Source organism: Carassius gibelio, chromosome A10, assembly GCF_023724105.1.
Source record: "Carassius gibelio isolate Cgi1373 ecotype wild population from Czech Republic chromosome A10, carGib1.2-hapl.c, whole genome shotgun sequence".
Lineage (NCBI taxonomy): Eukaryota > Metazoa > Chordata > Actinopteri > Cypriniformes > Cyprinidae > Carassius > Carassius gibelio.
Window position 1 is genome coordinate 20,191,663 of NC_068380.1, and position 26,217 is coordinate 20,217,879.

The 26,217-nt window shown below is 34.9% G+C and overlaps 2 protein-coding genes across 3 annotated transcripts in view; both read right to left on the minus strand.

Annotated features, from left to right (window-relative positions):
* The window catches only part of LOC128021505 (tight junction protein ZO-2), a 31,599-nt gene extending 27,543 nt beyond the window's left edge, over positions 1-4,056 (minus strand). Inside the window, exon 1 of the mRNA XM_052608767.1 lies at positions 3,869-4,056. The gene's annotated coding sequence lies outside the window, so the exon portion shown is untranslated. The remainder of the gene's footprint in view (positions 1-3,868) is intronic.
* Positions 4,057-4,814: 758 nt separating this feature from the next.
* Positions 4,815-26,217, minus strand: LOC128021508 (phosphatidylinositol 4-phosphate 5-kinase type-1 beta-like). Of its 2 annotated transcripts, none has more exons than XM_052608769.1 (15): positions 26,066-26,217; positions 20,936-21,006; positions 19,153-19,197; positions 16,709-16,839; positions 16,294-16,411; positions 15,272-15,424; positions 14,586-14,882; positions 14,305-14,501; positions 13,156-13,236; positions 13,015-13,063; positions 12,837-12,921; positions 12,590-12,730; positions 10,345-10,471; positions 5,949-6,054; positions 4,815-5,814 (listed from the first exon to the last, which is right to left on the minus strand). In XM_052608769.1, the coding sequence occupies exons 2-15, from the start codon at positions 20,957-20,959 to the stop codon at positions 5,812-5,814; spliced, it is 1,557 nt and encodes a 518-aa protein (XP_052464729.1). In that variant the 5' UTR covers positions 20,960-21,006; positions 26,066-26,217; the 3' UTR covers positions 4,815-5,811. The 2 variants fall into 2 exon arrangements, with proteins under 2 accessions (XP_052464729.1, XP_052464730.1); XM_052608770.1 differs by lacking the exon at positions 26,066-26,217 and adding an exon at positions 21,560-22,023.

Consider the following 26,217-nt stretch of genomic DNA (forward strand, 5'->3'; position numbering starts at 1 on the left):
TGCAAAGGGGTTGCAGAACTAATGACTTCAATATATGTAATATTAATAATAAAAAGCATATTAAAATCATTTCAATATTCAGAATGCTACAGAATTATACATTGGCAGGAAAACTTAAATATAATGGAAATGTTCTCTCTCTATCTCTCACATATTAAATATCTCAAATACAGTAGGATAATATTTGGGCAGTATTTTTTGAAAGGAACTGAGCTTGTCTGTGTAGAATTAAAAAAATGCAACAAAAATATAAAGCAATCATATACCGACTATTGATCAATATACAGTATGGATGCAGACCACAGTTAACCATTTAAAAGAAGTGTTGGCTCCAACATCTGACAGCTTTGTCATGGATTTTGTCATGGATTTTGTCATGGAACCACACAAATGTAGCGTTAGTTTGAAAATATATATTTTTATACTATATTGGCCATTCTGCACACATCTGCATCACCTACTGAAAAAATTATATTGATTGTCACCTACAATGACTGTTAGGTGTGATCATAAACCAAACTGCCACATTTTGCAAACGCTATCTGAAGTATTTTTTGGTAAACGATTGCAAAGTATAACAGCAACCTACTCGAGTAAACAAACATGAGTCTAAGCAGCTACCAATAACAACACAAAGAAATCACATGCTATGAATGGTAGTAACCACTTCACACTTCAGCAGTTTAAAAGACACATTACAGCCGCATTTAACAACACTGGTCAAACATACTTTCATGTGCACCTTTCATCAGCAACCCACACAATAATAAAAAAAACACATCCTGTCTTTGTTTACTCCCCTCCTGTTGTTTTGTGAAACATGAAAGACGACATTTTAAAAGAAATTACCTTTTAAGCCATACAGTGGAAGTTAACAGTCACCAATATTATTTGATCACCGGCATTCTAAAAAAAAACTTACATATTTGGAAGAATGTTGGTAACCAAAATAATATGGGTAGATGTTGACTAAATAATATTCTTCAAAATATAAATAACATTCTTTTATGTTCCACAGAAGAAATAAAGTCATGCTGAATTGGAACAACATTGAGGGTGTGTAAAGGATGGCCTAACTTACATTTTTGATTGAACTATTGTAAATAAGAGTCATTTATGCAGCACTGGTTTCACACCAGCGTTTAATACTAAGATCAAGGATTTGTATGAAACAAGATATAAGCAAGTCTACTATATCATGCATTAGCACGCACCATTAATAATAACTGAGAAATGCACCTGTAGTCATATTCTGCTGATACTGTACTTCCCATCTGTTGACCTACATGAACAAATGAACTTTGTCCTCTACTCTGACAAAAATAAATATCTGTAAAATCTGCTCAGGCATGTCAGACTCTGTCCAAACACATTGTGAAATATGCCTGAACAACATTAAATAGCACCAGTATCAGAAGTTTTTCCTATTATATGAAAAGCAGACAACATATATTCAAAACCAGTCACATCCTGAATAGTTAATATTTTTTTTAATTTTATTTTAAAAGATAGCAAAATGTTGCAGGATTAGTATACCACTATGAAATAATAAGACTTTTTAAAAACTTTTGCAAGGCTTTTCAGAATAGACTAAACACTAATCTGATGATTTTTTCAGCATAAAGTTCAGAAATCCCTAAAGTCAGCTCTAGCGGATTAAGAACTCAGATGCATTATGAAAGCAGACGCAACAAAAGCGAGTCACTATTTACAGTGGTTCACTATTTTCAGTCCACTGCATCTGCTGTGCTCATATGAAATGCAAGCAAACAACATTATGGTTTAAACCTTGTATATATTTCTGACATGTCTTCATGTTGTGTATGTTTGTGTAATTGGACTACTGTCCAAGTCTTTTAATGCCTTTACGCAAGTGCTGCATGGCAGTGTAAGCCGAGGTCTTTCCCGTGTGTTTGGCTCATGCTGAATCACGTCTTCATTATGCAATGACATGTACCACTGTTCTCTGATGGATGTATATTCAATCATCATTTCAATCACACCTCAGACAGCGTCACTGGGTAAACATATGTATAACCCTGTAATAATAACTCATGATATAAAGCGGTTTATTTCAAACTGTTGTGGCTTTGATCAAATCTCACTTTAATTACACTATCAACTGTACCTTGACTTTAAGATTTTAAGGATCCTGTCAAGTTAAAAATAGAGTCCAAATCAAAATAAAATGACTTTTGATGCATGAAAATGACTAAGGTTAGTGGTGTTATTATGGGTTTATTTTCTCAAGCAGCAGCACAAAAAGGGTAACACTGACATCACCTGTCCCTTTCTAACCACTGCTGTCCTCATATGAGTAACTCTGAGTCACTGTCCAAAACTATGAGTCCATCACATTCCACACCTGGACATGGTGAATCACAGTAAGACACACAATAATGTTTCATGCACTACCAAATACTATTTCATTACAGGTCAGAGTTTGGAAAAATTGAGAATTTATCCTTTTTCTTTCTTTTTGTCACCACAGCTGCATTTATTCAATTAGAAATACAGTTTAAAAAACAAAAAACAAAAAAAAACAAACAAACAAAAAAAAGATATATATATATATATATATATATATATATATATATATATATATATATATATATATATATATATATGCTGATTTTGTGCTTCATTTTTATCAGTTACTACTGCTATTCTTATTATTAATTAATAATAATAATAGTCCTTATATGTTGAGAACAGTTTGACCTACTTTTGGAAAAACTATGTAACTTCCTACCTTCCTAAATTGTACACACTTATTTTTATGTAAACTGCTTTCATTTTTTCTGAGGATTCTTTCATAAATGGTAATTCTTTGAAATAATCATTTATAATGCTATAAATCTTAATTACCAAAAAAATGTATGAATGGTTGTATATTACAGTTTACACAAAAATATTAAAGGGGCAAAAATTGATTTCACGAAATAAGATATAAGAAGAAAAAAGATTATTGATCATCATATCAGAATGATTTCTGGAGGATCACGAAGATTCAGCTTTACATTACAGTAATAAAACTGCATTTTTTAAATATATCAAAACAATTAAAGTTGTAATAATAATAATTCAAAGTATTACACCTTTTACTAGACTTTTAAACAATTAAATACATGAACATAAGACACTTCATTCAAAAACTTGTTAAAAAAAATCGTTGTGTATATTCACAATTAGATCTTAAAAAGTTTTTTCAGATTTTTTTTGTCTTTAAAATTGAGTGGTGATTTTGAAATGGTTCTTTCGCTATGATATCACTTCCTGTTTTATGTTTAGCCCCCCCAACCCCCCTACATGTGGTTTAGATTTGGCAGAAAATGCCACATTTTCAAATATAGGTAGTTTATTATAATTACTAGGTTATTATTATTATTTAGAAAATATTCAAGATTATGCGAAACTACTACTGCTAGAAGGTTTTCTTTCGAATTCAACTTTATTGGACTTTTTCTTATTTTCTAAACTGTTTACAATTGAAAAATTCAATCGATTAATCCTAAAATAGATTTGTTTACCAAGACTAAGTGTAAAATAAGCTCCGTTGCACCTCTCAGTGTCGCAGCGTATTGAGAGGAAACTGCGCGTGAAGTTTCGTGAGAGACACGCTGGACAGGGAACACAATATCATCATGACATGAAACACTAGGCCTAAAACACGCGGACAAAACTGCTCAAGAGAAGACGAAACCAATACAAGTCTGAACCAAAGTTTATATTAAAAGCGCCAGTTTTATGTTCAACTGACAGTACTTTAGTTTTAGCCGCCTCCTTCCCTAAACAATAGACAACCGAAACCAGTCAACAGGGAAACAACACAGACACCAAACCTCGAGTCCAGAGGGAAAGCACGTACCTTTACAGGAGCCAGTACTGAAGAGCCAGATTCTCGGAGACACGCGGGGTTCGGCGGGGTCTTTATGAGAATAAACACTTTAAGACAAACACTCAACAGCTCGATTCTGTGTACAATCCCAGACTTCCTGATCCTTCCAGGTATGGGCGTATCCATGAACGCGCAGGTGAGTCCGAGCAGCGCATTCCCAAGTCACGTGACCGCGCCGATTCATACCTGCGCGCGAGCAGCTGATTGAATCATATCACATTAGTCTCCATTATGGATAATATGTCATCTTTAAAGTCTGATGATTTAAAAGTATTGTGTCGACTCGTGGCTAGATGCTTTGAAATAGTGTGTTATCATAAGTATCAGAATAATAATAATAATAATAATTTTTATAAATAATTGTATTATTATTATTAATCGTATTAATCGTATTTATTATGATTTTCACGCTACATTGTGACGTGACAATTGTGAATAATTCAGAAGTGATTTGAAACAAACAAAGACTGCTAAAGAGGTAATTTTCATAGGTGTGTAGTTAAAACCACTCAAAATATCTTGTTTATGGTGACATTTAGCTGTAAAATGTCCCTGTCTTTATATTTAAATGTTTTTTAACCATATAAACTTATTTTAAAATTAGTTTTCTCATGAATTGTGTTGCTTGAATCAACATTTCTATTCTAATGCACATATAATATATATATATATATATATATATATATATATATATATATATATATATATATATATATATATATATATATCCTTTAAAATGTCCTTTATCGTCTTATAATAAACATATTAATATATAATGCAATATATCATATACATAATATATTAATTTGAAGAAAACAACACCATTACATTAAATAAATAGTAAAATACTCTTACTCTTAAAGTACTTATTCAAAGATCATTGTCCTACTGTAAAAAACAACACAAAAGCACCCCCTAGTGGACAGTATGTGATCACTGCAAGCAGTGAAAACGAGTGCGGTTTTATTCATCAGTAACAGATGAAGAGCACTGATGTGAGACATTACAACTGTCATCTTTAATTCTGATATAATTATAAATTAGTATTAGAATAACTTAAAACAAAAATGATTAGTGCATTAATGTGTCTTGCATCTCTACAGGCATATTGAATTACATTGATAGCATTCACACAATGCGTATGTGATGCAGAAGAAATTGGAAAAGTTCTTGTGAAGATGCCACATAATAACAACTTAAAAACATTCTACATAAAAGCACATTTAATTTATATATTACTTGAATCATACATTTAAATTTAAATAAATTGTATAAAACATTTTTTTAAGATTTATGGTTTTTAACATCTAAACCCATGTCAATCTATACACAAATGTAACATTTACCATTATAATACCCCATCCGTCCCCATGTTTTTATATTATGCTGATTGTGCATCAAAATCACATAAGCAAACATAATTCACGCTCACTGTTGTCAATGTTACTAACTTTTGGTACTAGTCACTGTACTGTAATGATTACATGAAATCATTACTCACACAATACAAGCCAGAAGTGCACACAATATAATTATACCAGTGTAATTATATAATAAACCTACTTCTTTGTACGACACATGGTTTAATCAGATATCACACCTTTAACATGCATACCATCCAGCACGTTTATGAAATTACAGCACACTGGTCAAATGGGAGTGTAACTATTATTATACAACAATCTTGTGCTTGCAAGTGGGTACAAAGTGCACAGACAGCGTAAGGCACTGCAGTACTATAGTGTGGCAATCGCTCTTCAATTGTTTCAAACATAAGGCCTTTCTCAGTCCGTGTGTATTAGCAGCTAGAGATATCCTTTGTGCAAAATTGTGGCGGGTGAGACAGCATTTCCATTCTTTCTACGTCTAGTACATGTTTGGATGGTCCGGTCCACTTCAGAAGGCTTCACACTTCACTAAAGAAGAAAACAACATGAGTCACAAACAGGGATCTGGAGCGAATGACACAAAAGAGTTTGAGTTCCTGGGGAACTTCAGATCAAGTGTCATTTGGTGAGAACTAATGTGGTTTGACTCAACAATTACTGACCAAGTAGACGTCCAGACCGGACTCGGGTGTGCTCGCCAGTGAGTGTGAAGCAGAAAGAGTGCTATCCTCCAATGCAAGAGTCGAGCTGGAGGTCCTACGATCATCTCTGAGGACAAAAAACACAGTGACATCAGTCAAACAAGTGTGTTTACCAAAAAAGGAGAGGAAGAGGAAGATCTGTAAAGCAATATGGAAGTTCATTTTTAGTTAATCTAATATGCAGAGGTGTAAATAATACCTGAAACCCATACTTGAGTAGAAGTCCAGATACCTCATATTTTACTTATATTAAATATTGGCTCAAAGATGCACTAGTCCAAGAGACATGCTAAGAAGGACAAGAAGGAGTTGATTTGTGATGAGAGCAGTGTAAATAGCATTTCACACACAAAAAAAATGCTGCTATTTGCTCTTAGTGTAAAAAGCATCCATTTCATAGAAGATATGCTATTTTCACTCAGTGTACATAGCATCTAATATTTACACTTAGTGTAAATAGCATCTATTGCTATTTGCACAGTGTAAATAGTCTCTTTTGCTATTTAGATTTAGTGCAAATAGTCACCGACTATTTCTTAATCAGTGGGAACGTTACAGTGTTTTCTGTAGCAATAAGCGCTCGCTTTCAGTCAATAAAAATCAAACGCAGCTCTTCATTTGTTTGAGAGCTCAGAAAGACCATTCCATTAATAGGCACAGCGTACCACTTCAGGAGTTATTTCTCTAATCATTTGAATGGCCAGGAGTCACAACCACAAATCAAGACTTTGTTCAGATGATTTTTTTTCAAGACATTTGACATGTTTCTATCCTGAAGTGTTGAACTATTTTTACGCACCTCATCCCAAGAGAACGAGAGGGAGATTAAAGGATACTCCACCCTAAAATAAAGATTTTGTCATTAAGCATTTACCGCCATGTCGTTCCAAACCTTTAAAAGCTCAGTTCATCTTCTGAAAACAATTTAAGATATTTTGGATGAAGACCTGAAGGCTTGTGACTGTCCCATAGACTGCTCAGTAAATTACACTGTAAAAGTCCAGAAAAGTATGAAAACCATTGTGAAACTATTTTATTGAAAAATTTGTGGGGCAGCACTGACAACAAGTTTCTGATTGAGACTAAAGTCCTATTTGCACGGGATTAGTATTACCTTGTGACCTCCAGTCATTTGTAACAATTGCGGGGATTGTCTGTGATCTAAATCCCATGCGAATCTGCCATCTCTGTAAGTAAGTAAAAATTCCCTCACAAATGACCTACCAGATTTTGCTGAACATCGAGGTCCTGTGATAATATTTGCCCCATGCGAATAGGTTAACGTTTAACCGACTGTTGGCTGAACATTTGATGCATACGGCACACAAAAGTGGAAACACTTCATGAGTGTTGAAGTCGTCATCGGATTGGTTGAATTATACAGGATTTCCGGCTGTGTGTCACATTCTTTAATGTTCCTCCTGGAAACAAATATGCCTCGACGCCAAACTCCTTCATGAAAGAAGAAAGCCGTCCTGTTTACAAATATGATTATGAATAACTCTCAAAGCCTTGGAATTAGGGTATCCGGGAGATAAGTCAGCAAATTTGAGTAAAATCACAGGCTTCGCTTATCCTGTGTCTCGTCTCCTCTGTCTGAATAAAGTTGTTATTTTAGTTTTCTTCTCGTACAGAAAGTATTCTCGTCACTTCATAATGTTACGGATGAAACACAGATGGCAGATGGACTATTCTGATGATGATTTTCATACTTTTCTGGACCTTGACAGTGTATTTTACTTGGGAGTCTATGGGACAGTCACAAGCCTCCCGGTTTTCATCCAAAATACAAACCCGATTACAAAAAAGTTGGGACACTGTACAAATTGTGAGTTTTAAATTTCCATATTTTATTCAGAATACAACATAGATAACATATCAAATGTTTAAACGGAGAAAATTTATCATTTTAAGGGAAAACAAGTTGATTTTAAATTTCATGGCATTAACACATCTCAAAAAAGTTGGGCAAGGCCATGTTTACCACTGTGTGGCATCCCCTCTTCTTTTTATAACAGTCTGCAAACGTCTGGGGACTGAGGAGACAAGTTTAGGAATAGGAATGTTGTCCCATTCTTGTCTAATACAGGCTTCTAGTTGCTCAACTGTCTTTGGTTTTCTTTGTCTTCTCCAGAGACAACGTCTGGATGGGAGCATATGTTGTTCTAGATCTTGGATATACCTTTCAGCATTGATGGTGTCTTTCCAGATGTGTAAGCTGCCCATGCCACACGCACTCATGCACCCCATACCATCAGAGATGCAGGATGCTGAACTGAGCACTGATAACAACTTGGGTTGTCCTTGTCCTCTTTAGTCCGGATGACATGGCGTCTCAGTTTTCCCAAAAGAATTCGTCTGACCACAGAACAGTTTTCCACTTTGCCACAGTCCATTTTAAATGAGCCTTGGCCCAGAGGAAACACCTGTGGTTCTGGATCATGTTTAGATATGGCTTCTTTTTTGACCTATAGAGTTTTAGCCGGCAACGGCGAATGGCACGGTGGATTGTGTTCACCGACAATGTTTTCTGGAAGTATTCCTGAGCTCATGTTGTGATTTCCATTACAGTATCATTCCTGTATGTGATGCAGTGCTGTCTAAGGGCCCGAAGATCACAGGCATCCAGAATGATAACTTCAAACTCTTTGAAATTTTTCTTTCTGATATTGCTTCACCATTTGTTGCCGCAGCATTGGGGGAATTGGTGATCCTCTGTCCATCTTGACTTCTGAGAGACACTGCCACTCTGAGAGGCTCTTTTTATACCCAATCATGTTGCCAATTGAACTAATAAGTTGCAAACTGGTCCTCCAGATGTTCCTTATATGTACATTTAACTTTTCCGGCCTCTTATTGCTACCGGTCCCAACTTTTCTGGAATGTGTAGCTCTCATGAAATCCAAAATGAGCCAATATTTGGCATGACATTTCAAAATGTCTCACTTTCAACATTTGATATGTTATATGTTATATTGTGAATAAAATATAAGTTTATGAGATTTTTAAATTATTCCATTCCTTTTTTAATCACACTATTTGTACAGTGTCCCAACATTTTGAAATTGGATTTGTATCTTAAATTGTGTTCAGAAGACGAACAAAGCTTTTACAGGTTTGGATCAACATAGGGGTAAAACAAATTATATCTTATGTTTAACCACAACTAGACATCAAAGCCAGCAGCAAATGTCAGATGGACCAGCTGAGTTGAGGATGCTGTCGTTGGGAAACATGAGCACTAAAGCTCCAGCTGATCGCATGGAGCTCATGTCTCTGAAATCAGCGAAGCTCATTTTCAAATAGGCACTGTCTTTAAATACACAGCAGATTTGAGTTTTAAACAACTACATTATTGCCTGAACTACATTTCATGACATAAAACCGGAAATATATATATATAAAAAAAAAAAAAAATAATAAAAAAAAAAAAAAAATATATATATATATATATATATATATATATATATATATATATATATATATATATATATATATATATATGCAAATATATGGTTGTTGAAATACAATGCTGTGTGAACTCAACCAATCAGCATGTTTAGTGTCCAAGTCCCGCCCCCGAAAGTTCTGGACATTGAAAAAGTACTACATCGTCAGCAGGGACTTTCTGAGGGGCAAATTTTTACTCGTAACTTTATTTAGATCCTGGTTCCTCCAGTGGAAACACACAGAGTACAGTCCAAAGTTCCTAGTACCTGGGGAAAGTTCCTTCCGTGGAAATTGGGTTAAAATGAGTATGACACACGTGTCTTTTGTAATGTTGACTAGCTGAATCACACGTTGGTGGGAGGAGTTAGTGTAAATAGCCTCTGCCAATAAGGCAGGCTATTTGAACTGAGTGTAAATAGACACTTCTAAGAAATAATGGTAATATTAGGCCTATTATATTAATAGGGAAGGGATGAAAGGGCACTCACAGGAAAAAAAATGGTGGATATATAACACTAGTCATTAACAGCTACTTGCTAAGAAACTTGCATTCACATAAAGTAGCCTTGTTTACAAGTTTGGGTGGGTAAGTTAAAAAAACATAAGATATAATACTTTCAGTGTCCTGTAGTTGGCGATATCTCTTCTATTGCTGCAGAAAAGCTAGGTGCCATGCAAAATGTAATGTATAATTGCAACACTCTTTACAAACGGAGCAAAAGGAACAGATGCTTATTCAAAAATTCTGTGAAATAGTGTGTGAAATTTGCTAATATCTTTGATAATCAGTAAAACTACCAAAAAGTCAAGTACAGTAATTAATTTACTCAAAGACTTTACACCTCTGCTAATACGTCTGTCTGATGGGAAAGTGTGTGTGTGTGTGTGTGTGTGTGTAGGTAAACACCTGTATTCTGAATCTGTCTGTGGTTCAGTCTTCACATCATCTAGAGAGGAATCAGAAGACATAGTGGCAGCTGAAATCTGTCTGGAGGAGCTTGGAATAACATCAGGTTTCTGAGAGGAGTGTGCTTCTGTCAAAAAGAAGCAGCACAAATGTATACTTTAGCATACTTAAGAGCAGTTATTGTATTAAGAGTATTTATTAAACTGTAATGTATCATAGTTAAAACTTTAGTGTGCTTTTGTTACCCACTTTGTTAATTTTGTACTATATATATTGTGGAAAAGTTTTCTTATTTCAGTAATTCAACTCAAATTGTGAAACGTGTATTAAATTTAATGCACACAGTCTTAGTTCAAGTCTTTGGTTCTTTAAATTGTGATGATTTTGGCTCACATTTAACAAAAAAAACACTAATACACTATCTCAACAAATTAGAAAACTTCATATTTCAGTTTGTGGCACTGCTGAGGTGGTCTGGAAGCCCAGGTTTCTTTGACAGTTGCCTTCAGCTCATCTGTATGGTTTGGTCTCTTGTTTCTCATCTTCCTCTTGACAATAGCCCATAGATTCTCTCTGGGGTTTAGGTCTGGTGAGTTTGCTGGCCAGTCAAGCACACCTTGGGCTATGAGCTTCTCCACCTTTCCTCCAGACTCTAGGTCCTTGGTTTCCAAATGAAATACAAAACTTGCTCTCGTCTGAAAAGAGGACTTTGGACCACTGGGAAACAGTCCGGTTCTTCTTCTCCTTAGCCCAGGTAAGACTTCTCTGACGTTGTCTGTGGTTCAGCAAATTCCTCAACATGTCTGTGTGTGGCTCTTGATGACTTGACCCCAGCCTCAGTGCATTCCTTGTGAAGTTCACTCAAATTCTTGAAACGATTTTACTTGACAATCCTCATAAGGATGCGGTTCTCTCATGTGTTTTCTTCCACAGTTTTTCCTTCCACTCAACTTTCTGTTAACATGCTTGGATACAGCACTCTGTGAACAGCCAGCTTCTTTGGCAATGAATGTTTGTGGCTTACCCTCCTTCTGAAGGGTGTCAATGATTATCTTTTGGACAACTGTCAGATCAGCAGTCTTCCCCATGATTGTGTAGCCTAGTGAACCAAACTAAGACCATTTTGAAGACTCAGGAAACCTTTGCAGGTGTTTTCAGTTGATTAGCTGATTGGCAAGTCACCATATTCTAATTGGTTGAAATATTGAATTGGTGGGTTTTTGTTAAATGTGAGCCAAAATCATCACAATTAAAAGAACCAAAGACTTAAACTACTTCAGTGTATGTGCACTGAATTTATTTAATACACAAGTTTCACTATTTGAGTTGAATTATTGAAATAAATTAACTTTTCCACAACATTCTAATTTATTGAGATGCACCTTTATATACAGTACAGACCAAATGTTTGGACACACCTTCTCATTCAAAGAGTTTTCTTTATTTTCATGAAATATTATCATGAAAATTGTAGAGTCACACTGAAGGCATCAAGGGCTATTTGACCAAGAAGGAGAGTGATGGGGTGCTGCGCCAGATGACCTGGCCTCCACAGTCACCGGACCTGAACCCAATCAAGATGGTTTAGGGGTGAGCTGGACCGCAGACAGAAGGCAAAAGGGTCAACAAGTGCTAAGCATCTCTCAGGGAACTCCTTCAAGACTGTTGAAGACCATTTCAGGTGACTACCTCTTGAAGCTCATCAAGAGAATGCCAAGAGTGTGCAAAGCAGTAATCAAAGCAAAAGGTGGCTACTTTGAAAAACCTACAATATGACATATTTTCAGTTGTTTCACACTTTTTTGTTATGTATAAAATTCCATATACAAGTCCACATGTGTTAATTCACAGTTTGATGCCTTCAGTGTAAATCTACAATTTACATAGTCATGAAAATAAAGAAAACTCTTTGAATGAGAAGGTGTGTCCAAACTTTTGGTCTGTACTGTATATAAATATACTTTTAAGATTTGAAGTAAACTATAAGTTGACATATAATACAATGAAGTCCAATATTTTTCACAAGGGATGAAATCGTTTTATTTGAACAAAGATTCTGTCATTATTTACTCACACTCATATTGTTCCAAACTCATGACAAAAATAACAGCATGCAGGTTTGGAATGATTTGAGGGTGTATATAAAAAAAATAGAATTTCCATTTCTGGGGGTGGACTGTTCCTTAAAGTAAAAACGTATGATTTTTTTATGTGTGTATTAATTTTCTTCAAAGTCAATAAGCACCTTTATCATCAAGGTTTTCGAGGCTTTGTGCTCTCCTCTCATCCTTACTCTCTTCTTTTACAGTCGACAGAACTTCCTGTGAGGCTGACCGACACGGCTGGATAGAGTTCTTCTTCCTTCTCGAGGACGCACCACGGAGAGCTAAAGGTAAAAGGAAAGAGGGTAAAATGTGAGGTACATCATTTCAAATGATCATAATCATTTAAACTGAATTTCATTGTAGATAATAAAAAAGCATTAAACTTACGGTGAATCTTTTTAAATACGGTGGTGCCCATGAACTTCAGGAATCTGTCAGCGTAGAAATTAGGTCTATGGACAGACACTGTGTCCTAGCATGCAAAGTAGCAAATAGCCATAAATTATGATAACGTTCAAATATAAGTATATAAAAATATATTTAATGTAAAAAGAAAAATACATACGCCATCATGCACAAGAGCTTTCCACGAGTGCTCAACCTTCTTTATAAATCTGTATATATGAGATAGAAATGTTTCATATTCAAATAAGTCATCTTTAATTAAAATAGTAATTATTCTTATCATTGGTCAGGTGATTCATACCTATAGGACTGCAGGATATCAATGATCCCCAAAAAAATCAGCAACTTCTCGTCTTTGTGTTTAGCAGGAATGCCACCCAATCTAGAACAAAAAACACATGATTATTTCAAAATTAATCTACGGTCAGTCATAAAACGTATATTAGAAATACTTTAGAAACATTGAGGACATATTTTCAGCTTTTAAACATTATTCAACATTTCAACATCATCAGGTAAGTCATATTTCACATATATATGATAATGTTTTTAAATGTCTCACAATAGATTCATTTGACTCAAAAATATAGCAAAACTAGTAATACTGTGAAAATTCATTACAATTTAAAATAACTGTTTTATATTTGAATACATGTTAAAATGTAATGTTTTCAGCATCATTCCTCCAGTCTTCAGTGTCACACGATCCTTCAGAAATCATTCTAACATGATGATTTGCTGCTCAAGAAACATTTCTGATTATTATCAGTGCTTAAAACAGTTGAGCTGTTTAACATTTCTGTGGAAACCGTGATACTTTTTTAATACCATGATTATTTGACAAATAGAAATTTCAAAAAGCAGTATTTATTAGAAACGGATATCTTCTGTCTTTACGGCTGTCATGTTCCCTTTTAGTTTTAGTTTCACCTTGTTTTCATGTTTCCTGTTTCCTTTGTTCGATCACTAGTTTGTTGCCACAGTTACTCATTGGTTCGCTGATTATGTTCACCTGTGTCTTGTTTAGTTCCTCATCAGGCTGTGTATTTATATGTCCTCAGTTCCTCAGTCCTTTGTTCTGTATCATCTTTTTGTGTTTTGTGTAAATCTGTTGCGGTTTCTGCTTCTCTTACATTACTGGATTATATATTCTTGTTTCATTTGTTTTGAATGTTTAATAAAAGTATTTAGGCTGCAGATAGCTCCACATATCCTCTTCCTTGTCTGACCCACCGTGACAACTGCCACTTTCAATCTATTTAATGCATGCATGCTTAATAAAAATATTACTTTACCCCGAAAAATTTGAACAGTAGTGTGCAATATTTATAAATATAAATATAAATATAAATATTTGGCATGTCTGACATTCTTCAAGCGGCATATGGTGAAAGTTACTAAACCACTTCTTTGTCTTTATTTTCTTTTTACTCTGAGCAGCTCCACTCACGTGTCGTCATCGGTATCAGGAAGAGGCTCGGCTGCTTTTCCGTCTCCTTGAATGGACTCGCGGGCTGTGGAGTACAGGACTTTCTGCCCACCCTGGCGCTTACTGTCCCCAATCCCGCCTCTCCCCCTCAGCTTCCTGTCCAGAACATGGATGCCCAGCAGCAAACTGTAGTCCATGATTTTAAAGCTTTCCAGCACCTGTGGAATAAAATGAATGGAATTCATAACCACAAACCCCTTTTAATCCTGAAGAGCTCTCCGGCGATCAACAGCTCGACTCACCCGACAGTCTCTCTGAAGAGTCTTCATCAAGGCACTGTACGTGTCTGCATCAAAGTAAAGACCTTCGTGCATCTCCTGGAAGTCCAGATCTTTAAAGGTCGGGGAGGGTTTGGCGCGCTCTTTCCTTGACGCTCTGCGTTTGTAAGTGGAGCCCTTTAAGTCATATTTGTAGTGCATTTTCAAAGAGCGAGGCAGGACATTGTTCATCACCACCAATCGGATATTAACGCCTCCACACTGAATACAGTACAGCCCGTAAAACTTTGGCAAGAGGGTCCTCGGGTTCTGATTCAGATTCTGCAGTCAACAAGAAAAGATTCAATTTTAATCTAGAAAACAACATTTATGTAATGTAAAACAGTCAGAAAATGGTGGAGGTAAAGCTAAATGCATTATTTTTGCACGTTTAATAATAAAAAATAATTACAATTTAATAATAAAATGCATTAATAATTAAAAATAAGTCACGAAATAAGGCCTAATATTTTGTGTTTTAAAGTCTTTTAATATGTAGTGTAGTCCTGTATTTCTACAGCAAACAACTCTAATGTAACTGTGCTGTACAATTATTAACCATAGTTGTTTTTTTCTCTGTTAATATAATAACAGTAAATATAAGCAACTGAATCATGAGAGCAGTGTATAGTGCAGCTTCCTCCTTTTACTGTGGTGATTGTGTGGCTCACCATGTAGTAACCTGGAAGCAGCTTCTGCAGAAATTCAGCTTCTTTGGGCTGCACGGTCTTTATGATGAACTCGTCGTCACTGGTTAAGTAAAACCATGAACTACTCGCTCCGGGGTTTGACAGCTCTATCAGAGGCTCTTTACAAATAGAGTACTGCAGATGAACAAAGATGCATTATTAATTCAGATTCTATGGAAAATACATAAACAAGTGCACTTGGTTAATTTTCATTTTAAAGAAAGTAAAAGTAAAACTGAAATAAATATAAATTAAATCGAAATGGAATGGTAACACTTTATTTTAGGATCTCTTAACTAGTTGCTTATTAGCATATTACTAGAATATTCACTATTTTTTAGTACTAATTAAGCACATATTAATGCCTTATTATACATCCCTAATCCTACCCAATGCCTTAAATTATCAACGACCATACTAACAATTAATAAACAGCAAATTAGGAATTTATGGATGAAAAAGTCGAAGTTAATTGTGAATAAGTGTTCCCTATTCTTAAGTGTTACCAAAAAAACTAACACAAATGGCATATATATTACTACATATTAAATTATACATATATATATATATATATATATATATATATATATATATATATATATATAAAATAACAACTAAAATAATATTGTTTTTTTTTTTGTTCCGTTGACTTTGCACTGATATAATTTACAGGATGCTAAACTTTACTTTAAATTATTAATTATTTATTAGATATATTAATTATACAACAAATATTTATTATATATTTTTATTTTAAACATTTATAAAGTAATAAAAAAACATTATTCATTTACATTTTATTCCATTGGCATGTCTTATTGATCACCATTATATTTCAATTGAATTATTATTTTTTTGTGATAAATATGATTTTGAAATTTTATTTTTACTATTTCCAGAGAATGATCTGATTAATGTCTACAGTTTCATGATCCTTGACAGTAAACTATTTCATCATCTTTCATGATAGTATTAATAAGTCTCCTGCGGTTTATTGGTCTTACCAAATAATCATCTGGTTTAATCCCAAAGAGCTCCCTAAAGTAACGGAAAGCCAAGGGAGCGTAATTTTTAAAGCGAAAGTCAGGGTAATGGTGAGCTGGGGTCAAATTGCTGCCTTCACTGAAAGACAAAAGACAATAGTCAAAAACTGTTTTATTAAAACATAAAGTGTACCTCTGTTTCAAAACCTAGTGATCCTATACAGCATTGTTAGGGATCAACCAATTGCCAGAAAATCACAAACGGTATCCAGCTGTACTAATCAATTCTGCAGAAGATATTAAACAAACTGTTATCTCCAACAGAACTGTTGAAATTTGGAGCGGAGCAATTGTATCTCAGTGTTTGAATAGTGAGTCAATGGCAACCACACATTGCATCTGTCAAGTGTCAAGCACGGTACGTGTGTGCTAATACCTCGGGAGAAACACACTCTCCACAACATAGAAGTCCTGCATGAGAACATCTCTGTCTGGTTTGGAGGTCATGTTGCCGACTGAGTACCCAATGCCGAGCTGGATGGCTCCTCTCAAGGCTTCAGCTGTGGGCTGGAGAGAAACACACACAGAAATGAATGTAGAACAGGTCTCCGGTCATGAACAAACACTGACAAGTACAGGAAATCAATCAGCACTCTGCAGAGATAATGCCATTCTTATCAGCACTAAGAGCACACACATGGGAGGAAGTTGAAGATAAGGAAGTCAGGGAATATGGCCATGTTAGAGGCCTGGATTTACAAGAAGTCATTTACTGCTAGAGTATCACAATGTGAGCAAATAAATTGCAACTACGAGTTGGGATTGTGACGCCTACTTCAGAAAGTGTAAAAATAGAATAAATAGTCAATTTATCCTTCCAAACTAACTCTTTCACAGTCACAATACATTTCATAAATTATACTTTCAAAAATGAATCCTGGACTCCTGATAACCTTACTGTATGAAGGCCTCCAATACAGCAATAATGCACAAAACACATGCCCAGGTCATATTTCACAATCCAAATTATTTTGAGTAAAAAATATGCTGCTTTCTTTCATGAAAATCAAGCTAATGTGTCCAGAAACATTATTATTATTATCATTATTTATCATATTGTTCATCATTATCATAATATACTCATAATACAAAAAATCTAGTCCAGACAATTAGTCTAGATAAAATTAGTGTAAATAAAAGGTAGTACCATAAACAGGATTAATACTTTATAAATAATCATAAATATAAGTATTTTTCAACTGGTCAAAGTGTAATTTCATACCAAATTAATAAACCATTTTATTTTATAATTTTAATGTAAAGTAAATATTTTAGATTCACAGTGGGTATAGAAACAGTCACCCCCCTTTAAAATAATCACATTTTGTTGCTTTGCTGCCTGAAATAAAGCAGAGACAGTTTTTGTTTTATCCAGCTGTATTTACTCAGAGCAACTTTTAACATCCAAGTGAAAGATAGAACTCCAACATGTCAGGAAAAAAATAAAATAAATAATAATAATAAAACAGAATCACTGAGATTTTTGGTGAACCACCTTTTGCTCTAAATACAGTATTTAGTCTGCGGAGATATGTATCTGTCTCTGCTAACTTTGCACATCTAGACAGGCAATATTTGCAGAACTGAAGTTCAGTTCAGTTTTATAGTGACTGTTTGTAGACTGCAGTCTTCAAGTCATTGCACATATTTTCATCGGGCTCTGGGCTGTGACGAGGCTATGCAACTACATTTTAGTCTTTCCTTTCCTTACAATCTTGAAGGTGTGTTTGCAAAGTTCAGTCTCGCTGTATGTGGCCTTTCTTGAGGAGTGGCTTTTTTCTTGCACACCTCCCATACAAGCCACATTTGTAGAGTATTGTGATATGAACATATGGATATTCTTTATGCATATGCACACATAAAATATGGACATATCCATATTCTGGAAGTATTCTTAAACACTGTTTGTGACATTTATTAAGATTCATGATACAAAGTATAATTGTAACATTGTCTCTTTTTTTCCTCTTAAACCTATTGCCCAGTTATTTCTGTCATCTCTTGTTCCAGCTATTTATATACAGGAAATGACAAAACTATCTCTGAAGCCCGCAAGCCATTTTATGGGCAAACATCGACTATGTGAATGTGCTGATCTGATCTCATGAGCCTCCTGATCTATGGTCCACATGGCTGTAGTGTGTTCACCGTTATGTAAGAATCAGCAGGAAAACAGCGTTTCAGTGCACAAGTGACAAATCAGAGTGGGATATGCAGAAATCAAATCCCACTAAATCCCAAAAGAGCTCACAGCACAAACGCTACATTGTACCACAGAGAAAAATATGTATGGTTGAGCAAAAATAATCTCTTGCACACCAAAGCCTAGAAACCAGACCAACAGAAAATGACAAATCATTTCTCCTAAACAATGAAATTGAATACAGAGATGCTTGCGGTGGATTTTCCTACTTAGAATACGTTTCAGAATGACACTATCATTCATTTTAAAGATTTATATTCTTACTGTATGTCAACTATTGTCTCATTTGCTACTATTTTGTTTATGAGGAGTTTTGTTACTTACATTGATACTTAAAATGTAGCTCAGAACTTAACATTTAACATTAGCAATACATTGTTTCTTGTGCAGCACGCATCTTTCGAGATTTCTAATATCTAAAATATGATTGTAAGTTATTTAAAATAAATGTGGATGTTGTCCAACTCCTTAAGTTTATTAACTTATCCATGTGTAATCTAAATAATTCTTCCACTTCAGCCAGTAATAAATGAAATTAGAAGTGTAAATAAACTCAATCAATACATCAGTTTATCACCGATACATACAGATAAAACATTGTTCAATATTTTACACACCTTTTTGTGGTCTTTGCCTCTGGTCTCGTCTGCCATTGAACTCATCTAAATGAAGGTAAATATAAAAAAAACATAACAGTTACAAATCATAAAAAATGCAATTTGAATGTCTCAAGGAGCCCCAAAAAGATTAAATCAACATTATAATAGTGCACTATTAAAATGAGAATATGTAAAGGTAGCTTGAGCTGTGAGCTGCTGTGCACATTATCAAACAGGAAATGAAGTCATGTGATGTTCCTGTTCTTGGTAGAATGTAAAGCTGCTGATGAAAGAGATGCAACTTCAAAGCAACTCATTAGAAAGACACTAAAGTCTCCTCCTGAAACAATATTAACGTTTCAGTCTGACTGGATCTGAATGATGCGACATAGACAGTGTATAATCACACGAAATTTAGAGAAGTTGCAGTTCTGCTTAGCAACAGGATGTTGGTAGAAAACAAAGGAGGGAAAACACATGCAAAATTTAATACTTTTCCTTTTCATACAGCAGTGCTCTATTCAAATAAAGCTGTCAATAGCCTCAGGGCCATACAAGCTGTCTGTCTGTATGAGTGAATGTTACAAAATCATGACCGGGTCTCAACTCAATTCAATATTTCAAAATGATAGATAGATCTGCTACATAAAAATTCATAATTAAAGAACATCATTATTTGCACTGCTTGCTGAATACATAATATGAATGATGTATTAGTCCTGTTTTTGATTTCTGAAATAAAATTAATTTTGATATTTTTGGGGGGCACATCATTTAAATTCCAGGATGTTCCATCTGACGACATCATGAAAAATAAATAAATAAATAAATATAAAACCTTTATTAGTTTATTAGAATTAGTTAATGCATGATGCATGATTAACTAATCGTTATTGTTTTAGATAAAAGTAACAAATGTGCTTCAAATTAATATGAATATGACAATATGATTCATATTAATATATGAAAAACTTCAAAACAAATCAAAGTCATAAGGTGCAACCAACATTTGTGACCCTGGACCACAAAAGCAGTCTTAAGTCTCCGGGTTATATTTGTAGCAACAGCCAAAATTACATTGTATGGGTCAAAATTATTGATTTTTCTTTTATGCCAAAAATCATTAGGATATTGGGTAAAGATCATGTTCCATGAAGATGTTTTGTAAATGTCCTACTATAAATATATCAACAATTATTTTTTTATTAGTAATATGCATTGCTAAGAACTTTAAATGTGATTTTCTTAATATTTTGACATTTTTACACCCTCAGATTCCAGATTTTCAAATAGTTGTATCTCGGCCAAATATTGTCCGATCCTAATAAACCATACATCAATGGAAAGCTTATTTAAATCTCAGTTTTTAAAAACTGACCCTTATGATGGGTTTCTTTTCCAGGGTCACATACATATTAACATGCAGGAAAAAGCTGAATATGAAATACTCCATCAATAACCACCCACAACACCTTAGCTGTGATGGCTTCATTCTCTTTACCAGATATCATTTCTTTCTTTTCTTTATAATAAACTGTATACACCACTTTGGCCAGTTTTGTGTTCAGAACTCAAACCTTTTACTCTCTCAGAAAATTGATATCTTTCGGGATACAGATGCTTTTCAAGTGTCTTAAAAGAACAACTTTGTACCTTGTTTACCCCTAAAAGTTTCATAATAGCACTCTAAAGTGCACTATTTAGGGGTGTATAGAGTGGTCATTTTAAGTGTACTTCCCCAGTGACGAGCTGTTGCACTCTTAAACGCACTTTTTTTCTGACAGCATTGCATTTTCCTTACCTTGTCAACCGCTCTGCTGTTCATTAGACATTAAAGTTGCTGCATATCCAGCCGAAAAAGACTCCAGGCGTCTAATGCAGAAAGAATAAATAGAACATGAGTCGGTGTCAGGGGTCTGTCAAGTGACTGATAGTGAAAGAGAAAGACACGAAGAAAGTGCACAAGCAAAGGAAACAGAGTGCTAAAGTGAAAGTAAACAAAGATGGAAAGAATACGTTAATGAGGGAAATGGAATAACATGCATTAAACACACGGCAAGCTCTGTGTGAGGCTCAATGACGGATCACATGCCCACACGCCACGGGATGTTATAAAACAGACTCTACAAGATATTCAAATGCAACAGATGATGCTCATTTCCCATTAATCTGATGGCAGAGCCACTAAACAAACATGTTTCTTTGCCATATCTCACGCCGATGAGGAATCGCTTAAAAAAAGAAAGAGTTCCCACATAAAAAGATCTGAAATGTTAAAGCATCACACAGCTAAGGAAAGTCATTGCAGGCTTTGATTAGTCTATACAGACATTATTTGATGTTGAAAGCTTCTTCAGTGACGTCTACAGAACTCAAGATCCCATATTTGGCTTGCTAATCCAGATGAGAAATGAGTTGTACATACCTCAGAGACACTAACTGCTACGAACCAACAGCACCACGAGAGGCTTAAAGTTTTTCGTACTCACTGGCTCCTTTCAGTTAAAAATAATTTAAAAAAAGTGGGATTTGCAATTAATCATGAAATCTTTTCAAAGACAGCCTGGTCCTCAGTGTCCCAGCCCACAAAGTAAGCAAACAGTCGCAGGCGTAAGTACGTAAGAGTCTTGATTCCCGAGGCATGGCCTGGAAGGTAAGGAGGATATTGCTTAAGGATCTATTGTTTTCCCGGCTTTGCTGGTTTGCTTGTATGTGTGTCAGCGCTGCTGGTGATCAGATATAGAGGGCATTAAGCTATAAACACTGAGCTTTATTATACTTTGTGCATTATAAACAGTAACCAGATTTTGTAACCAGTTTTAGACATGTAACATTGCTCAGCACTGAATACAGGATTTTAACATGAACAGCTGAGTTTAGCTAACCATTAGGATCATAAAATGGTTACCTCTTGAAATTATTAGGATACACAGTGAAAATGTGCTACATACAGTATATAAATATGTAAATAGAATCACAACAACCACAAAAAAAGTAGAAATATCAACATAATTATTAGTGTTGCTTGTTACAGACACAATATGAATGATGGGTCAGTGCTCTTTTTTCATCCAAATATTGTGTGATAATGTATGACCCGGGGGTACATTTTAAGCAATAGCCAAAAAACACAGTATGGGTCAAAATTATCTATTTTTCCTTTATGCAAAAAAATCATTAGGATATTAAGTAAAGATCATGCTCCATGAAGATATTTTGTACATTTCCTACCGTAAATATATCGAAACTTAATTTTTGATCAGTAATTTGCATTGCTAAGAACGTCATTTAGACAACTTCAAGGCAATTTTCTCAGTATTTCGATTTTTTTGCACCCTCAGATTCCAGATTTTCAAATAATTGTATCTCAGCCAAATATTGTCCTGACACATCAATGGAAAGCTTATTTATTAAGTTTTCATATGAACTATAAATGAAATAAAAATAAGACTGGTTTTGTGGTCCAGGGTCGCATATATATGTACTATATATTACTATATTATCATATATGTAATTTATATATGAAGTTTAAAATTCTAGGGTGTCTCAACTCTCCTGGTATCATGATAAAGAAAAAAAGGCAGTGGCTATTTGCACTATAGATGCTATTTACACTAAGTACAAAAATAAATGGACTCTAACACTAAAGTGATGAAATACCCGTGAGGTGCTTTATTTTCTCCGTTTCAAATATTTCCATATAGATGCCTTTCCGATATGATATGCGATGGGAAAAGGAAGAAGAATTTGGCAAATGGTGGGTTTGAACTCGGGTCGACTGGGTCAAAAAGATTTCACCACAAGCCTTACTCTCTTCACCACTACTGCTACTGTATATCAAGCAACTTTTATAATGTTGTCTATTATAATGAAATATTGGGCGGAGTTAATGTAAATAGCCTCTGGCTGTAAATATGAGTCTGCAAATGTTTTATTAAAAAAATAATTTGCTTCACTGTTTGCTTGTTCATAGTCAATAAACTTGTCTGCCAAATCAAAGTAACGTAGAAAAACATACATAAACAGAAAAAGACTGTCCAAGCAACCATCAGCACCCTAGTCACAGAACTTTTGGTTTTTGGCGGTGGGGGTGAGAATTTTTTTATTTTTTGAGACTACTATGTAATACCCTAACAAGCATTCATTACACACTATAAACTACGTAGCTACACTACTTTTAGGAAAGTGTAAAAATCTGTTTCCTTATTGGTTTTGCAGAAATGTTCTCACAGCTTGTATGGAGTGTTAGCCAGAAATGAAAGTGTCTCAAGCTATTAAGGGTGATGTAAGGTCATAAACGGCCAGTTGCATAATGAGCTCAAACATCTTAAGGTTCAGACCAGCTAAAGAAATGTTGCTTTAGACTACAAGAGCTAAAAAAAAATTGGTTATCTAAATTTGTCTCTTAAATCTAAATCAGAGATGTAGAAGTATAGTCAAAATTACTGTTCCATAAAGGTTTATAAAGTAATAAATCTAACGTGGTCCGTGGCCTTCCCAGTTTACATTTTCTGACCCCTAATTACAACTCCCATGACCCAAATGATTACGTAACTATTCTGACTGGTAATAAGCCAGTGCATTATACTGGTATGTGTGGGTAGACCTAAAAAAGCCTATGAATAAATTTCTCACCACAACTGGCTAGACGAACACAGAAATGGAAATTTTCCAGGGTAGCTGATCTAAAAACTGGATGTCCTCAAGCGTTTAATCATGTTTTTTCAGACAGGGAACGAAGGCTTTACCAGAAATGAGGATATTTGCAAGCCAAATCACAGGACGGCAGGATCAGCAGGGCTGAAATTTCCTCTAACCCTACAAAGTGCACAATAACCTAATTTTTTTATTAACTATCACATCATCATTACACCCTCACACCCGGCCTGGACTGAAACAATAGGTCTTTATCAGCGGGGAGAGGCGTGGATTCACGCACAGAAGCGTAAGGACTGTTTGCATTTGGCGTGGAGTGAGGGGAACGCAAATGACACATGACTCATGACATCAATGATCTCGTGACCCGCTCAGATTTGCCTCTGTAAACATGGGGCACCTACTAAAACAGAGCACTAGTAACCAGCACAGATCTAAACAAGAGTGTAAACAGGATACAGAAACACAGCTTTTGGAGATCAACCAACGGACTTCAGATGCTTGCTGTGACCCCGGTTAGATGTTATGTATGGTAAATATGTCAAACTTGAAGCACAGTAATCAAACTCACTTAATGAGATCAAGCAACTAGCCTTCTTTTTCCATACACAGAATACAGTGCTATCTTGTAAGCACATACACTCTTAAAAATAAAAGGCTCCAATGTTGTTTGTGCGCTGATGCCACGGAAAAACTATTTTTGGGTTCTATAAAGAAACTTTCAGTGAACAGTTCTTTCAAGAATGGTTTATTAATCTAAAAAAAAAAATGTTTCCACCAAAAAAAAAGAACCTTTTGTGGAAGGAAAGGGTTGCATTGACATTGATGTTAAAGACTCTTCGTGGAACCATCAATGCTAATTAAGGGCCTTTATTTTTAAGAGTGTAAGCTAGCATAGATCTGCTTTATATCCATATTATGTCTATACTTCATATTGCCTTTCATATGTGTACATCTATGATATGAATGTTTAAGCCTACAGCTTAGATTGTGTGCATCGGTTGATAATCATGTCGTCTCATTCTACTGTAACAGTAGTTGGTGGTCACTAGATGTTGTCTGCTGATTCTGACATATTATTTTAATTTTTTGACCCGAACACAAAAACTTAATTGAAATGTTGTCCGATGTTCTGCATTTCTTGGAATGAAGTTTAGTGAAATTTGTGTAACATAAATGGTAAATTATGATTATTTTTGTATCTGTCTCATTGGCTTTATTACCAAACACATGCTGTTATTACAGAGTGCTCTGGAAGTGTTGATTCTGATTGGTCAATGACATTCTGCAGTCAAATACGTTTGTATAATGATGCTAAAGAACACTGTCCCTAAAATGCATTTTCATATCCCTCTGTGTACTTCCTTTTTTTACACAATAAAAAATTACATTGTAAATCAATATTTCATGTCTATGCATCTACAGTATTTATTTTATAACCACCCTAGTAATAAGTTAGATAACATATAGTAAGTTGTTAGGACAAAATAAACCACCTCAGAATGATATAAGGCTTGTTTGTGTAATAACAGGTTGACTGAACAATATCCTTCATATTTTATCCATTACAGTCCTCATTCTGTCTATTGACATAAACCTAGTCACTGGATAATAAAGTGTTTTGTTGTAGTTGTTTTTGTGAATTTTGAATAAATATTATGTGAAATAATTTATAAAACTGAGATAGTTTGTCTAAATTTTGTGAGAAATGTGTAATATATACATTGGCAACAAACCATCAGTCACCTTGCTCTTTAAAGCCAGGCAGTGGGCGAGCACTTCAGGTCTGAACACACAACCTTGTATTTTCCATCGCATCGTTCAATTACTAACGTCAGCCTGTGATGTAACATTCATTTCTTTAAAGTTTCTGCAGCATAACATGCAAAGTAGCCGAGGTTCATGCGCAAATGCTGGAGAGGGTTTGAGGAAGTTCATGTTTCTCTAACACTAAACCACCTTCCCTTGGAACAAAGTGCATCCCTGTAGTTCAGTCATTAGACTTTAACAGATAGATAGGGTTACTATATATACCGTATGCAGAATATGAAAGCAAGCACAGAGTCACAGAGTTCATCCTTCTAAATGATCAAAATAAACATATTCGACTTCAATATGTTCAGTTGATGTTTATGAACAAAATATGTTTCTCTTCTCTATGATCATTAAAGCGCGTTTGATGAGCGCTCAAATACGTGAATGCCAGCTCATTAAACAAAGAATTAAGCAATATAGAACAGGCTATAAAAGGAAAATATAGAGACATTGAACTTACCTTTAGTGTTTCTCTGAGAAAAAAAATATATATATCGTAGCCTATAAGTACACAATGTATTTGAGTGTCATATTTGTTTCTCAGTGACATTTGCGAGCGTGTGGAGCTTCAGTTTGACTGTCAAACTCTCTCCGCCCACGCGCACGCGCACG

Bases quoted from the DNA above. Each gene is read 5' to 3' on its own strand.
- LOC128021508 (XM_052608769.1), bottom strand. From the start codon at position 20,959: ATGAACAGCAGAGCGGTTGACAAG. The intron at 14,883-15,271 runs GTGAGCCACACA...TGTTGACTGCAG, and splicing joins TGCTTCCAGGTTACTACATG to AATCTGAATCAGAACCCGAG. The intron at 13,064-13,155 runs GTATGAATCACC...TCATATATACAG, and splicing joins GATATCCTGCAGTCCTATAG to ATTTATAAAGAAGGTTGAGC.